Source organism: Nicotiana sylvestris, chromosome 12, assembly GCF_000393655.2.
Source record: "Nicotiana sylvestris chromosome 12, ASM39365v2, whole genome shotgun sequence".
Classification (NCBI taxonomy): Eukaryota; Viridiplantae; Streptophyta; class Magnoliopsida; order Solanales; family Solanaceae; genus Nicotiana; species Nicotiana sylvestris.
Window position 1 is genome coordinate 113,485,551 of NC_091068.1, and position 16,957 is coordinate 113,502,507.

Consider the following 16,957-nt stretch of genomic DNA (forward strand, 5'->3'; position numbering starts at 1 on the left):
GCTATAAACTGCACGGACAACTCACGTGCTATCATATACATGCGCTCATTGGGGGTGTGCAAACTCCTGGAAGGGCTCCTTCAGCCCAAGCGCTATAATCTGTACGGACAAATCACGTGTTGTACGGACAACTCACGTGCTATAATATAATATCTCGATCCGTACGGACAACTCACGTGCTGCACGGGCAACTCACGTGCTATAGTATCAATATCTGGATCCGCAGGGACAACTCACGTGCTATAGTATCAATATCTGGATCCGCACGGACAACTCACGTGCTGTACGGACAACTCACGTGCTATAGTATCAATATGTGGATCCGCACGAACAACTCACGTGTTGTACGGACAATTCACGTGCTATAGTATCATTATCTGGATCCGCACGGACAACTCACATGTTGCACGGACAACTCACGTGCTATAGTATCAATATCTCACAACTAGGCCCTCGGCCTTACTCAGGCATCAATCTCTCCAGTCTCTCGGGCTCTCAGAAATCATAAAAACGGCCCAAACATAAGTAATATCATATATCAACAATGAATAGTAAGAGACGGAGGTATAAAAAGCAAGAAAAGCTATGACTGAGTACAAAACAACAATTTAGCAGCTAATTCAGCAAGTACACGACTTCGCATGTCTCAACAATGATCACATAAAGCCTAAACATGATTTCTAACATGAAGTACAGTCAATTTCCATGAAAAACAGAGGAAACATATATTAAACAGTAGGCCAATTGATTCCACAGTCTCACGGGATGGACCAAGTAACAATCCCGACGGTGCACGGCCACACGCTCGTCACCTAGCATGTGCGTCACCTCCAAAATAGCCATACGACACGATGTCTGGGGTTTCATCCCTCAGGACCGGATTTATAAACCGTTACTTACCTCAATCCGAGCAAAATCCTACTCCGCAATGCATTTTCCTCTCAAATCGACCTCCGAATGCCTCGAATCTAGCCACAATAATTCGATTCAGTCAATAAAAATTATAGGAATTAATTCCATATGGAATTCTACATTTTTCATTAAAAATCCGAAATTGCACTAAAAATTCGCCTGTAGGGCCCACGTCTCGGAATTCGACGGAAGTTGTGAAATATGAAACCTTATCCAACCCCGAGTCTAATCATACCAAAATTACTAAATTTCGATAATATTTCGACCCTCAAATTCTCAAATCTATCCGAGAGGGTTTTCAAACTCTTCCAACTAAATTCACAGATTTAATGTCAAAACTAGTAATAGGTTCGGGTAATCTAACCAAAATTAAGTTAAGAACACTTACCCCTTTGTATTGAAAATCTCCCAAAAATTGCCTCTCCTCGAGCTCCAATTTGGTAAAAATGTCCCATTTTCAAAACTTAACATTCCGTCCAGAAAATTTCAGGTATTGTTCACGACTGTTCACGGTACTGTTCACGGGGCACTGTTTATAGGTACTATTTACGGGGTATTGTTCATGGGTACTGTACACGAATACTGTTTATTTGTAATGTACACGGATATTATTCACGCAGGTGCGGCCACTGTTCACACGTGCGAAAAATGTAGAAACTGCCCAGAAAATTGCAGCAGCCTTTTTATATCCGTTAACCTTCCAAAATCCGCCCGAGGCCCTCGGGACCTCGACAAAATGCATAAACAAGTCTTAAAACATGATACAGACTTAGTCGAAACCTCAAATCGCATCAAATAATGCTAAAACCGTGAACCACACCCCAATTCAAGCCTAATGAAACTAAGAACGTCCAACTTCTATATTCGATGCAAAAACCTATCAAATCAAGTCCGATTGACTTCAAATTTTGAGCACAAGTCATAAATGGCATAACGAAGCTGTAAAAAATTTCAAAACTAGATTCCGACCCCGATATCAAAAAGTTAACTCTCGGTCAAACATTTCCAAAAATCTTCTATTTTCCAACTTTCGCCAAAATGCGTTGAATTGTCCTACGGACTTCCAAATCCAAATTCGAACATGCTCCTAAGTCCAAAATCGCCATACGAAACTATTGGAATCATCAAAATTCCATTCCGGGATCTTTTTCTCAAAAGTCAAATCTCCGGTCAAACTTAAGAAATCTTTAGCGTTAGATTTCTAGATTCCGTTAAATTGCGATAATTTGATCTAGGGACCTCTAAATTCGATTTCGGGCATATGACCAAGTCCCAAATCACAATACGGAACTACTGGAATGGTCAAAATTTTTATCCGGATTCGTTTGCTCAAAATGTTGACCGAAGTCAACTCAGTTGAGTTTTAAAGCTCTAGTTCACAATTTAATCCATTTTTCACATAAAAACCTTCCGGAAATTTATACGGACTACGCACGCAAGTCGAGAAATTATTGATACCGCTTTTCAAGGTTTTAAAACACCGAGATGATTATTTAATTTAATGATGACATTTTGGGTCATCACAGCAAGAGCGCGTGAACATTGAAAATTAGAATGAAACAGGGCCCACCTGGCAGCTTCAATAACGGCTAATTCGCCCATTTTTTAAAAAACTTATATTTTATTCCCTTTTTCTTTATATTACACCATCTTCTCCATTTCTTCACCTTTTTTCACCATTTCTTCACCTTTCTTCATCATTTCTTCACCCTTTTTATCTCTTTCTTCATCTTAATCCATTTGAATTTCTCTCTCTATTTATCGAGTTTATTTTTTATCTTTCTCATTTTATTCATCCTTCATTGTTACCCAAATTAATTTGAAAGAAGAACACCCATTGTAAAAAAGTCACGAGGTTTAATGTGTTTTGTGGTTGTGGGCAGCCCGCTTTTTTGAGAACATCAATGACAAATGCTAACCCGGGAAGACGTTTTTTTGGATGCAAGTACTATGGGGTAATTATCTTGCAAATCATCATATTTATGTGATTTAATATGGCTAAATTTTGCTTTTTCATTTGAATGGTTTGGTTAGAATTTTCAGGCTAAGGATCGTGTGGCTTGTGGATTTTTCCAGTGGTATGATCCGGAATTTCCTGGCCAATCGAAAGTAATAATTCTTGGCTTACAAAAGGATAAAATGGAACTTGAGGCTGAATTGAAGGAGAACAAAAATTTGAAGATGTTGCTTATTATTAGTATATGTTTCAATGTGTATTTTTGGTTGTTCAAATGCTAGGAAGTGTTTTGTAATCTGAAACTTGGTTGTTGCTTTTGTTTCAAATGCTAGGAAGTGTAATCTGAAACTTGGTTGTTGCTTTTGTTTCAAATCCTAGGAAGTGTAATCTGAAACTTGGTTGTTGCTTTTGTTTGAAATGCTAGAAATATTATTAGTATATGTTTCAATGTGTATTGTTGCTTTTTTCGCTTCATTTAAAACTGACTCAATTATACTGCTTCAAGTATTATATCCTGTCATTCCTTGATTGCTGCAGTACAAAAAAGCAAATACCAAAAGGAACCAACTATCTGTTCTAAATAGAAGGGAAGTAAAACAAGTTTCTTGCCAGCATGTATCATAGAGCTCAAAAGGCCTACAATTGACTAATTTTACATTACATCCCATAAGGTGCATTGAAGTAAAACAACATTTAAACAACTAGTTTCATAACTTTCACCACAAAAATATTATTCAAAACACAATTAGAGTATCCGCATACAACAATACCCAATAAAGTAGTGTTGAAGCTCAAACATCTCCAGTTTTTTCATTAGCTTTTGGTGATTTTGTCCTTAAATACTGTAGTAAAGCACTTCTATGTTGAAGTTGTCTAGTTTTGATTGCTTGCTTTCCCTTCCATTTCAGGCATTTACTTGGTTTATAACCAAGATCACCAGTCACTACAGCTGAACTTTCAACTCCTCCATTGTTCCTTCCATTGTCGATTACCCTACTAACAGGCCTCCCTTGCTGAAAATTAAGTTAAAAAAATCAGATATCAGATAATAGAGTTTAACTTGCAACCTCAAAACTAGCAACCAAACTGCTAATTACCTCAACACATGTATAGCCACTTTTGCTAACAAATACTCCATGTCCCACTATTCTTGGCCTCTTAAATGCATTAAGAGCATCTCTTTTGCTTGCTTGAGATTGTTGCACATCTGAAACTTGAGAATGCTGGACATCTGAAACTTGAGATTGTTGCACATCTGAGTTTTGTGACTTCTGCACCAAGTTGTTATTACTTCTTCCTTTACCACCCTTAGCTTTAGCATTCTTCTTACTAGTAGATGCTTGGGAGTCAGCCTTTGATTTCTTTTTAGAGGTTGATTTTTGTGATTGAGCCACTCCCTTTGCACATATAGAAACAATCCCAACTTAAGCTAAAATTCAGCAGAAACTAACAGCTAATACAATGCTATAACAGAAACAGAAAATAACAGCTAACTTAAGCTAACAACTAACTTATATATAACAACTAATACAATGCTATAACAGAAACATAAAATAACAGCTAACTTAAGCTAAAATTCAGCAGAAACTAACATTCAGCAGAACTAAAATTCAACAGAAAATAACAGGAGGCAGAACTAAAATTCAGCAGTCTCAAATTCAGCAGAAACAACATTCAACAGTCCCAAACATTCAGCAGACAGTCCCAAACATTCAGCAGAAACGAAAATTCAGCTGAAACAACATTCATCAGTCTCAAAATCAGCAGAAAAAACATTCAGCAGTCCCAAACATTCCCAAACAACCAGTTTCTGTTATAACATAAAGCAGTTTCTAACAGGAGGCAGTCACAAACATGAAGTAGAAACAATCAAAAATAGTAACAGCTGACAGATGCAAAAACATTGCAAAAAAAAACAGAAAGTACCTCTGAAGTGCTTTGAGGTTTATTTGGACATCTTCTTCTGTTATAAGCTGTTGACTTACAAATTGAGCAACTCATTGATATTCCCCTCTCTGTAAGCTTGCCACTGTTTTTATCTCCCCAACCTTCTTTCTTCTTTTTTTTTGTTGGCCTTCCAGGCATTGTTCTAACAGGAGATGGTTCAACCTTTGCATTTGTTGACTCAGGCCACATCTCCATGCATGGTACTGACTGTATGAAATGAGAATAAACTTTTAGGGAGGTCTCTTTATTGTACCACTCAGAAATGAAGTCAAGTGGATTAAGTCTCTTGTGATGAATTGCAGCCACACCATGTGCACAAGGTATCCTTTTTAGTTGCCAAGCTCTGCAACTACACACTTCCTCAGTTAACTTGACAATGTGTTTAATCCCTGTAGCCCCCTTAACTTCATACCCAAAATCACCATTCCAGTGTATTGTGCACCTCATAGACTTCTCCACATTTGTAACCAACACCATCATTGCCATTGGTGATATGGCTTCATTCCAAGTATCTGCAAATGCCCTCACTCTAGTGAACCTATTCATTACCTTTATCCTAATTTCTTCAAGTATGCTAATAATTGTCTTGTGCCTAGGACCCAAAACCCAAGCATTGAAGCTTTCAGCCATGTTATTATCCACACTGTCACACTTGGAAGAAGTTCTAACCATTGCTTTGCTCCATTTCTCAGGATTGTAGTTTACCAAGTCTTCACAAATCTTGTGACCTAACTTACTTAGTTTGTCCAACTTTGATTTAAGTTCAACTTCATAAGTTAATCTTGCACAGCTCCAAAACCCATTTCTTCTCTCAATACCCTTCCATTTCTGCTGCCAGTTAGCTAGAATATGTCTTGCAGACATTCTATGCTCACATTCAGGAAGATATTCTTGAACTACTGAATATAAACCCTGTAAAAAAGACATTGTTAGTAAAAAGGATATTATTAGCTTAAATAAGATAGTACCTTTTGCATATCACTAATGATTGTCAATTCTTCTCCTTCATCATTGATCTCAAAATCAGACTTCAATATCCTTATAAACCAACACCATGTGTCTTTACTTTCTGTCTCAACTACAGCCCATGTTATTGGAAATATTTGGTTGTTCCCATCCTTTGCAATAGTAACAAGTAGCTGTCCCTTAGATATTCCCTTCAAGAAACAACCATCTAACCCAATACATTTTCTACATCCTTCAATAAATCCCCTTTTCATTGTTGCAAAGCAAATGTAGAAGGAGTGAAATAATTTTTTCCCATCTTCAGAATCTGTCACTTTTACCTCACATGTATTCCCTGGATTTGATTGAAGGAGCACATCTCTATAATTATAAATCCTGCCAAACCCCTTTCACATGATCACCCATAACTTCTTTCAATACTTGTTTCCTAGCCTTCAAACAAATTTTTTTCCCAACATATAAACCCAAATCCTCCCTTGCCAAATCTTGCATCTCCCAACCCTTTATGCATGGCTGTGAAATTATCCTACTTCTATAGTACTTTGCAAGATACTTGGTATTGCACATTGAATTGGTGTTGGTCTTGTTGCAGTTATGCCTAGGATTATAAGTTTTGATAATGAAATCAACAGATTTGGGCTCTCTGCTTGCAAATAACAACCAAGGGCATCCACTAGTTTTGCATTTCACTCTAACTCTATTTTTATCATTTATTATCTTCACCAGCTCACAACCTCTTTCTATTGCATACCTGGTGACAGCTTCCCTAAACTTATATACATTTTCAAAGACCATGTTAAGTTGTCAAACCACCTTTTCCCATTTTGGGTTATATATTACCCTCTTGTTATCCTTTCTTGCTTTCATGTTGCCACTTATGTTTCCTGATTCATTACCACTCTTATTGTCACTGTCACTCACAAAACTATCAGCATCTGAACTGTCATAAAAAGGTTCATCACCAACTAACTTACCAGAAACATTTTTCTTCCCTTTATCTATGTCTTCAAAACCTAGATCTATCCCAACAGGTCCAAGAAAACACTCAGCAACTACTTTCTTTCTTGGTGCTCTTTTTTTTATAAGCCTTCAAATCTATTGTAACTATGTCCAACTCTTCATGCACATCACTACCATAATCAACCTCATGCTCTTCATCATCAGAACTGCTAGATTTATCACTATGTGCAACATTACCTATGTCATCTCCTCTAAGTCTTCATCTCCTATGTCAGAATTATCTTCATCTACTAAGGAGTTTGTAGGAAGTTTTTCTACAACATGTGACTGTTCAGGGAGTTCTATTTGACCACTACAATCAACATTTTCAATTTGGGAACCTAAAGGTGCATGGAAACTTTCAACAACCCTACTGGAAGATTCTTCAACGACCCCACTAGGCACATGGCTATTCTAGACCACATTATCTCCCTTATGGCATACATAAATGTCTATTGTATCCTTATTACTTAACAGCTCAGCAAGTACCAACAAATCCCTATCATTTTTCAATTCTACCAAACTGCCACCCTTAGAAGATACAATATACATTTTTCCTACATTGATAAACCCAAAATCCTCGGCATAATCAACAATTTCTGGAATAGAAAGTTTGTCTGTATCCACATTAAAGGCATATTTAATGTTCCCCCCAACACAAACCGGCCCTACCTCACTCACAAGCATACCACCAATATGAAATCTCAAATTCAAATATTTGTCTGCTATTACCCTAAAATAACAATAAAAACAGCAAAGAATAAGGCAAAAAACACAGAACATTTTATTAATCTAATATAAAAAGATATGAAATCCAAAACTAACAACAAGCAGCATGCATGCAACTATATATTCGACAAACAAACATCGACAAGCAGGAAGATGTAACAGCTCAAAAAAAAACCCAAATTTTGGTACTACGAACTAAATCACAGCACTACATATCATAATTTCGCAACAAAATTAATAGGAAAAAAAAGAATAAACCTGTATTGAAGCAATCTTCTTTAATAATCTTCAGATTCTTCGAAGAATCGGAGGAAGATATTTCACCAGCAAAACCCTAAGCCCTAATTTTGTTCGGATTCACCAGCAAACCTTCACCTTTATTCCAAATTCGAAATAGCAGCGACTAGTTTTGAAGAGGAATCGATGGTAGCAGCGACTGGTTTTGAAGAGAAATTGGAGGAAGATGATCGGAGAAGAGACTTTGACGGTCCGATAAGAGTTTTCTCTGATGGGAGTAAAAAGAACCTATTTTGACCGAGAAGTCTTTACTGAAGGAACGAGTAAAAAAACCTAATTTTTTGACTGAGCGTAATAAAGTTATTTTACCCAATTAACTCGATTTTATGATTAATTAGTTTAATTATCATACGCACTAGGGCTAATGCGTTGGGGGGTGTTTAGTTACAAAGGGGATATAGTTTAGGGGGTTTCCAAGGACACTCAATAGAATAAATTAAGTTTGAAACTTACAAAAACATTGTATAGTTTAGGCGGGTCCAAGCATATTCACTAAAAAAGAAGTGCACAGTTTTTTTCTCAAAAACCTCGTTCCCTTTTTACCCATTACCATTTTCCTCCACAACTACTTCACCACTCCTTTTTCTGCCATTCACCCTCTACCGGCCGGCGACCCCAAAAATGGACGGCGGCAGCATATTAGAAACGATCGGAACTGAAATCATCGGAGTAATGTCACCGGTCTCCATCTGCATGTTCCTCGTAGTTCTCATCGTCTACTCTCTTTCCTCAACTTCCTCTTCCGATCAACAAGTCCTCCGTACAGCTGCTAACCTCGTATACCTCGAATCACCCACCGACACCACTTCCACTAAACTCGAAGGCGCTCTCCTTAATGCACTCGTCTTCGTACTCCTCATAACTCTCGTTACATTTCTCCTCGTAATCCTCTATTACTACCGTTTCACTAATTTCCTCAAATATTACATCCGTTTTTCGGCCTTCTTCGTTTTGGGTTCAATGGGTGGGTCAATTTGTCTTTCACTAATTCAACATTTCAATATCCCGATTGATTCGTTTACTTTTGTTCTTCTGCTTTTTAATTTCACCATTGTTGGGGTTATTTCGGTATTTTCACAAGGGGTTCCGATTTTGCTTAATCAAATGTATATGGTGGCTTTGGGGATTATTGTTGCAGCTTGGTTTACTAAATTACCTGAATGGACTACTTGGGTTGTGCTTGTTGCACTTGCTTTATATGATTTGGCTGCGGTTTTAGCCCCCGGTGGGCCGTTGAAGATATTGGTGGAGTTAGCTTCTAGTAGGGATGAAGAGTTGCCGGCTTTGGTGTATGAAGCCCGGCCCAATGTGAGTTCAAGATCTGGGAATAGAGGGCCTAATTTAGGGCTTTTGTTAGCTGGGTTTTCAGATGGGGATTCAATTGAGCTTGGGGTTATGTCGAGTGGCGAAAATGTGGTTCGGAATGGGAGGGAAAATGAGGAGATTGGTGGTGTTAGAGGGGGTGAATTTGAGGGGGAGACATCACCATTGATAAGCGACGGGCACGTGGTGAATCAAGAGATAAGGGAAAGTAGTAATGAGAGTAATGGGAGTCGGGTTATGGAGAGGGAGAGGGAATTGGAGGAAGAGGAGGAGAGAGGGAGGGGGATAAAGCTTGGTTTAGGAGACTTTGTTTTCTATAGTGTGTTGGTGGGTAGAGCTGCAATGTATGATTTGATGACTGTTTATGCTTGTTATCTTGCTATTATAAGTGGATTAGGTTGCACACTTATACTGTTAGCTGTGTGTAGGCACGCGTTGCCAGCGCTTCCCATATCCATTGCCTTGGGGGTTATCTTTTACTTCTTGACAAGGTTGTTGATGGAACCATTTGTTGTCGGGACTGCGACGAATCTTTTGATGTTTTGACCCCTGATTTATGGAGGAGATTAGAAAAGTACAGGATATGTTATGAGATATACATTTTGATTTACAAGAAAGCTAATTGCTTAGGGTACCCATGCCCTTGTTTCAAGATTCTGAATAGGAAGGGACAACTCCAGCTATATTTTGTTCTGATCTATCTGTAAATTGCAAGGATATTGAGGTTTGTCCCTCTATTGATTCTAACCGATTTTGTTTCACCTAATGATGTTAAGAATGTTATATTCATCTCATTTGGCCATGAGCCAAAAGGGGTATTCCGTATTCCATACACTTGACGTGTAGCATACTTTATGATTCGACAAACTTATGTAACTAGCTATGTATCGACTATTGCTGTAAGTAGTTCTATTGCTTATGAGTTTGCAGTTCTACTGGTAACAAGCCACTTACTGATATTTTAGGTTTGACCCAAACCTCTTGAATGCGTAAGATTCTACTTGGATTTTAAGCATACATCCGAATAGAAATGGAATCGACTGCCACATAAAACTAAAGACCAGTTGTACTATATCTGGATTCGACGATTCAGAATAACAATGATTCAACATAATATTTAATGGATTTATAGTTTTAAGTATATATGCAGTCACTTAATATTCTGATTAGTTTTTGCAGTGAATTAGAGAATTCTTCTCCAAGTTTAGTTTGGTGTTTGTTAAGAGGTGACACTGCTCTCTTTCTCTCACACCCTGACCGTCAGACTATGTCAGTGTAAATAAAGATGCAGGAGGATTGTCTGAGTCCAGCATCTCGTGCTTCATGTCCCCTAAGCAGCACCAGCTGACTTGAGACTGAACTTTATTGTCTCTCAAACTGAAGTTGGTGCATCTGTTTACGGCAAGCAGCGTGTTAAAGAATTTGTTTGTTTTTGGACCTTGACAATATCTCATTTGGATGGGTCATATCCTTTTTGAAGATCATACCCTTGCGCTAAGCAGTTAGTAAAGGCATTCTCTACAGATGCTTTTTTGGTAGCCAAGGAAGAGAAATCAAGGGCAAATGAAACAAATAGTAGAGCAAGGTTACAAATTTGCTGCCTCTCTGAGGTATTATGGTTGAGGTGCTAAAGATTATTCCCTTCTCTTGTATTTCTTTCAACTTTATCTGTTTCCTAGAGACCTAGACTCAGTGGATGGAGTTAAAACCCCGTGCACATTGAAAATAGTCTTTGAAGCTTTGGTACCTTCCACTGAAAATCCAGTTCTGTGAACAATCCTCTGCACTTAATGCATGCTTTTCATTTCTCTTCCTTCTTCTTTCGTTGTTTAGCCAGCTGAGATCTTTCTTAGTATTGGTTTTTCTTGATTGAAGTCAAGTGGCTTAGAAAATTTTAGAACAGTTACATCCAACCTTGTGTTTGGTGTTAGATGCCCCAGTTCTGTGTCTCCGTTGACTTTATGCTACCTTAATAAAAGAAAAAGAGATACAAATGGCATGGCTTTTATCGGTAACTAGTTAGCTATGGTTTGGTCTTCCCAAATGATTTGATCACTCGGGATGATTCTTATAACTTGAGTTTGGCTTCTCTATTCAGGCTAATATTCTACCCAGATGCCAGCCTACCTTACTGCTAATGTTCAAGTGTAACACACAGGCATCCCCTGCCTGCTAAATGCTCGCACTATCACGTCTATCTCAAATGGCTCAACTACTGATTTGCATTCGTTCAGATTTCTAATTTCTTTCTTAATTGTTGCACTGGCCCATTTTGATGTAATGCTATTGACCTTTATCTGATATAATAGTGAGCATTGGCTTGCTCCATTTCCTTAATCGGTTTCCCCACTTGAGTCTCCAGCAAACTGCACTGCCTTCTATAACATGGCTGGTGAGTTCAGCTAGACTTAAGAGTTTAGGTTATTGAGTTTATCGTCACAAACTTTGATCAGCCAAATGTTAATAACATATTTGTGAAATTGTTAGTTTGATTTAGCTTGTTGGGGCTACTTTTGCCTGGTTGTTGGAATGAGATTAACTAAGATTTTTTTTTTATTTTTTTAAAAGGATAAGTTGTTGTATTGATTTACAAACGGCGAAAAGTACTTCTTTCATTTCATCCAAAATTAGCTGTCATTTTGCTTTCATGGGTCAAATTAGAAGTGCCCTTGGATGTTGATAAACTTGACTTGAAATCCAGTTGTAGTACTCTATTGGGTGGCATCAACCTTGGAATCTTACGAAATTCTAAGGAAATTGAATCCGTAAACAATTGTTCCCGGAAAAAAACATAGGCTTTGGTTCTATTTTACAAACTATAATATGCCATTGTTGACAGAGCTCCAGAAATGATTTTCTACTCAGTAGAGGTAACAAATATCCCGTGGAATAGTTAGTTCGAACATCACTTTTATAAATGAAGGAATTGTTGTCTGCTCAGTTTGATTGCCAAGCTAACTGCAGCAAATCGCAAGTAGTTCTGCCCACTATCATGTCAAAAGGAAGTAATCGACTGATCGAGTTTTTTACCACTACATGGATTTTGAATGCTGAGTACCCAAATTTCTATGGTTGATATTTTCTATTTTAATATGTCTTCACCTTTTGTTTTCCCTCACCTCACCCAATAAGTTTGACATCTATACTTACTGTACTACATTGTTTTGGAGGCTTTGAAGTCTCTTATTGCACTCTAAAGTCTAAACTTAACATGTTATACATTATACTTTAGGCAAGTCGACTTGTATCTATTTGACATCTATCCACACATTTTACCGATCAAAAGAATTCTGTACATATTTTTATTTGGTTAGTATTATAATATTACACGATACAAGAAGAGCACTGCAACCCACCATGATTTGTTTCTTCTATACAAAGGTACAACACTGCTCAACTCCCTTACCAAACTCTCTCTCTCTCTCTTCCCCTCTATTTCTGCCAAATGTTTGAGCAATTTCGACAGCAATTGAAGATCTCAGCTCAGCCATTTGCAAATTGCAATAGTTTATTCCCGCTTCAGAAGGTATGATGCGGGTTTCCATGAGCATTTCAAACCTGCTCGACAAAAGCAAACAACTATACAGCACAACTCTTCATCTTTTGTCATCAAATGCTTTAGCTTTTTCTACAGATTCCATTGCTTCTTCAAACGATTTCTACACTCAAAGATCACAAAGAAGATTATTATGGAAAATTATTTGACATGTTACTGCTTACTATAACAAATACTTCTAGGACTGAATGATGAAATTAAAGTCATATAAATCTACACAGAAACATTAAAACTACAAAAGCAAGAAGATAAGACGCATGGGATTGAAAAAATAAGCCGCAAAAGTTAGAGAAACAATATCCTAAACCAAGTAACATTGTTAAACTAAAGACCGATATCTAATCCTACCATTGATACTAGAAAAAAGGAGGATCAAATATATTAAAGTGTATGCAATAGTAAAACCTTGCTTGGGCTACACTTGTTTGGTTCAATATGAAATAGCGTGCTTGTTAATCTAATCTGTATGCTGTTTCAATTAACGGAAAGTGTATGGATGGTGATGGATAAAAGGAAGAGAAGTCATACTCCAGAGTTTTGCATCTTCCATAGTGCCTCCCCACCTGCATCAACTGCATATGTTGCACCTAACAATACACTGTAGAGAATATTTATCAGTGATGTCCTGAGAAGATCTTAACTGGGTCAACATTGAGGTAAATAACTTATCCACACGAAAAACATTGAGATAAAACAGAAGAGCAAGGCGATGCCTTAGAGAGTCGAGTTGTTCACATGAATCAGAAAGTTTAGGATCTAAAGCTTGTACAGTACAACAAAAACGACAAACCTACTGTAATCCCACAAAATGGGGGTCTAGGAGGGGTAGAGTGTACGCAGACTTTACCCCTACCTTGAGAAGGTAGAGAAGCCGTTTTCAATAGACCCCCAGCTCAAGGTAAAAGTAAAAGAAATAGACACAATAAGTAGTAACAATAACAAGATAAGGTGATAAAGTGACATGGTGATAAAATAATCGAAGGACAAATCATTACAACAACTTCCTCTAGAGCTTAAAGACAAATCATTCAATATTGGCATGACATGACACAGGACCAACTGGAGCATGATGGATATTGAAAATTCATATAGCCAAACTCAAACTAGTCTGAGATTTGAATGACATTCATTCATGTTATGTAACACTAATATGACTTTTTTTTGGGTATCAATCAAATAGTATTATATAAAATGAAAACACAATACAAAGCCCCGCAAAAAATTAAAGGGAAAGAAGAATTACCCAGCTAAGGCAGCGTTGAGGAGAAACGCCCGCGTGGTCATGAACCGCATAACCATCTCCAATTTGGTAAAAACGCTAGCAGAACCCCCTTCTGCAGGCCGACTATACCCATATCCATAACCGTGATTATTCCTATAACTTTTCTGATAACTATTACGGTAATAATTGTCACTATTACCACCGCTATAATAATTATTCGCAGAATTCCGGTAACTATTTTGACGAATATTGTAATCGACGCGTTTGCGATCGTCGATCAGAGTCTCGTAGGCTTCGGAAACTTGCTTGAATTTGAGAGTAGCGTTTTCCTTTAACTGCTGCGGCGAATGTGCGTGCTTGTCCGGGTGAAATTCCATTGCCAATTTTCGAAACGCTTGTTTAATATCTTCCTTGCTCGCGCTTCGTGTTAACCCTAATATTTTGTAGTGATCCATTGTTTGTTGTTTTCAGCTAATTTTTCTGTCAATTTGGAGGAAGTGGAAATGGAGGTTTCAGAGGTTATGTATGTGTAACTATGGCAGAAAAAGAGAGAAGTACGTGACCTCGTGGAGCTTCCATGGCCGCGAGCTCTTCGTCAATCGCTTTAAATTTTAAAATCACTCGATTCGAAGATTTTTCGGTTTTCCTTCTCAACGATTCGAAGATTGTAAATTTCAAAGATAAGAGTAATACGGTAAGAATATAAACAATTAATAGTATATTTTAAAGAAAGAATTATAAGAAAATACACATGAATTTACACCATAACAAAAAATGGTCCATATTTTAAGTTTTAGCCTACCTAGCCCATATTGTACATATTTTGAAAGCATTAGCAAATTTAAAATTTGTGTTCTTATAACCATTGCTTCTAAAAGTTATGGAGTTAAATCTCACAACTATTGTTTTCGCTCTCTCTTCTTCTTACATCTTGTACATATGTTTCAAGAGGTCGTGTATTTTTTGCTTCTCCCCCTATTTGCAATGTTAGAAAATTGAAGAGTAGAAGTCCACTATTGAAGGTCATTCAAAGCTTTGCTTTCGAAAATAGGATTTTTTGAGTTTGTTAGTTATTTGGATTGGGTGTTGTTCCAATTGATTGAAAATATCTAAAGGAGTTCAAAATTTAAATTTGAAGTGATTTGGAGTAGATTTGAGCAAGATTTAAGTTAAAGTTCAGAAAAAACGCAAGGTAGAAGACGAAGTCAGTTTTTTGTATAATTTTGTATAATCTTGTATAATAGTATATATGAGTGTATAAACACATCATATACACTATTATACACTTTTATACACCTTTATACAAGCATCTGTAGACGAACTTCTTCCACGATTTTCAGTTACAATTCTTGTTCAAAACCAATCTAAATCTCCATTAAATGACTTCAAATTTTATATACAACCTCCTTATACTATTTCTAACAAGTCTAAATAACACCCACTCTAAATTTCTCACAAAATCAAATTCAAAATTTAAACCCACATATTTTAGCTTGTTAAAAATCTAATTTTCACCACTCAAATGGATTTGGTTTGTTAAACTAATATTTGAGTCGCAGTTACTGATTCAAAAATTAACTTAAAAGCTTGAGCAATCTTTTTTAAAAATTAAATAGCAATTTCGAAAATTTATTGGAGTTGAATGTTGGGTATTAGCCTATTATTTGTGGGCTAGTTGGTTGTAAATTGAAATATGAGCTATAAAGTTGAAAAGTAGGGAGCTCAGTTGTTCTTATGTGAAATTTTCCCTATTTTAAAAGGAAAAAGGTTAAATATATGCCTCTACTCTCGCATATTGTCTATATTTAACCTCTATTATATTATTCGGACAAATTTATACCCGCCATTATACTTTCCGGTCAAATTATCTAGCATATTGTCTATGTTTAACCTCTATTATATTATTCAGTCAAATTTATACCTACCGTTATACTTTCCGTCTTTCCGGCCAAATTTATCCCTACCATCAGTACATTTTTAAATCACTTGTTCTTCTTCTTGATCCGCTATTTTTAGAAATTACTATTAATGTGAATGCTAAAGGTATTGAACTATACAAATTATTTATAGATATTTTTAATTGTCATTGCACCCACTTCTCTTCTTGTGATAATGGTTTTCGAATTGATTTAAATTTTTTAACCATATGCACACCGCAAAATTTTGTGTTTATTTGTTATGTATTATATGCAGATGTTCATTACATATGTCCATGTATATTCAAATACAGGCAGAATACATCGACAACCCCTTTAACTTGTTTTCACTTTTCACTTTAACACTTATTCTCAAGGTCATTCCATTTAAACACTCCAACCACTCCTTTAATGTATCATCCAGACACTAAAATTTGAGGCAGCCAAACATGATAGATGCGTGTAATTCACACGCCAGAATAACCAATAAGAAAGAGACACGTGGATTTAAGGAAACTTTTAAAAAAAGAAAAAAGTTAAAAGGAAAAGAACCCTCCGTCATCTTCCCGACCCCCAACCCAAATTTCTTCTGCCAATACAGTAAAAATGTGGGCCTCTTCTTCACCATTCTTTCATCTTTCCTTTTAATAATCCAATAAATTCTTCCACAAACCTCCTAGTGATACATCCAGCTATTCAACATTGGTAGATCTGAAATATAACAAGATAAAAAATTATTAATTTGGACATAAATAAATTTAGAAGTGAGTGAATTGCACGATCATTACCTGGCTGGACATAAAGCGCCGGAGGTTCTTCCCCAGGTTGTAATCTATCTCCCCACTAAAATTTGAAGCATTCCAACTTCAAAAATGGCAACTCCGATGAAGCTCCAAGCTCCAACGAGCTCTATTTGGCCGGAAATGGTGTTCAAGCCAATCAAATACAGCAAAACTAATGCCAAACAGTTTCTGCACCTCGGGGGAGTATTTCTCACCCCTCTTCTTCAGATTTGATCCACTCAGCTGCGACGAATTTGAAAAATGGAGAATTTAGCAAGTTGAGTATACAAGGTGTTTGACAAAATGTCAATTCCAATTTTACGCCAATTAACAGGGCTCAGACATTGAACA

The 16,957-nt window shown here is 36.9% G+C and overlaps 3 protein-coding genes across 3 annotated transcripts; 1 reads left to right on the plus strand and 2 right to left on the minus strand.

Annotated features, from left to right (window-relative positions):
• Positions 1 to 4,543: 4,543 nt before the first annotated feature.
• On the minus strand, positions 4,544 to 6,036 carry LOC138883562 (uncharacterized). The gene is made up of 4 exons (XM_070164256.1): positions 5,785 to 6,036; positions 4,796 to 5,728; positions 4,644 to 4,701; positions 4,544 to 4,602 (listed from the first exon to the last, which is right to left on the minus strand). The coding sequence occupies exons 1-4, from the start codon at positions 6,034 to 6,036 to the stop codon at positions 4,544 to 4,546; spliced, it is 1,302 nt and encodes a 433-aa protein (XP_070020357.1).
• Positions 6,037 to 8,275: 2,239 nt separating this feature from the next.
• On the plus strand, positions 8,276 to 10,052 carry LOC104217320 (presenilin-like protein At1g08700). Its single transcript, XM_009767535.2, has one exon. The coding sequence runs from the start codon at positions 8,429 to 8,431 to the stop codon at positions 9,674 to 9,676; it is 1,248 nt and encodes a 415-aa protein (XP_009765837.1). The 5' UTR covers positions 8,276 to 8,428; the 3' UTR covers positions 9,677 to 10,052.
• Positions 10,053 to 12,400: 2,348 nt separating this feature from the next.
• On the minus strand, positions 12,401 to 14,728 carry LOC104217321 (chaperone protein dnaJ 72). Its single transcript, XM_009767536.2, has 3 exons — positions 13,930 to 14,728; positions 13,215 to 13,284; positions 12,401 to 12,789 (listed from the first exon to the last, which is right to left on the minus strand). Exons 1-3 carry the CDS (start codon positions 14,361 to 14,363, stop codon positions 12,727 to 12,729), a joined length of 567 nt encoding a protein of 188 aa, XP_009765838.1. The 5' UTR covers positions 14,364 to 14,728; the 3' UTR covers positions 12,401 to 12,726.
• Positions 14,729 to 16,957: the final 2,229 nt, after the last annotated feature.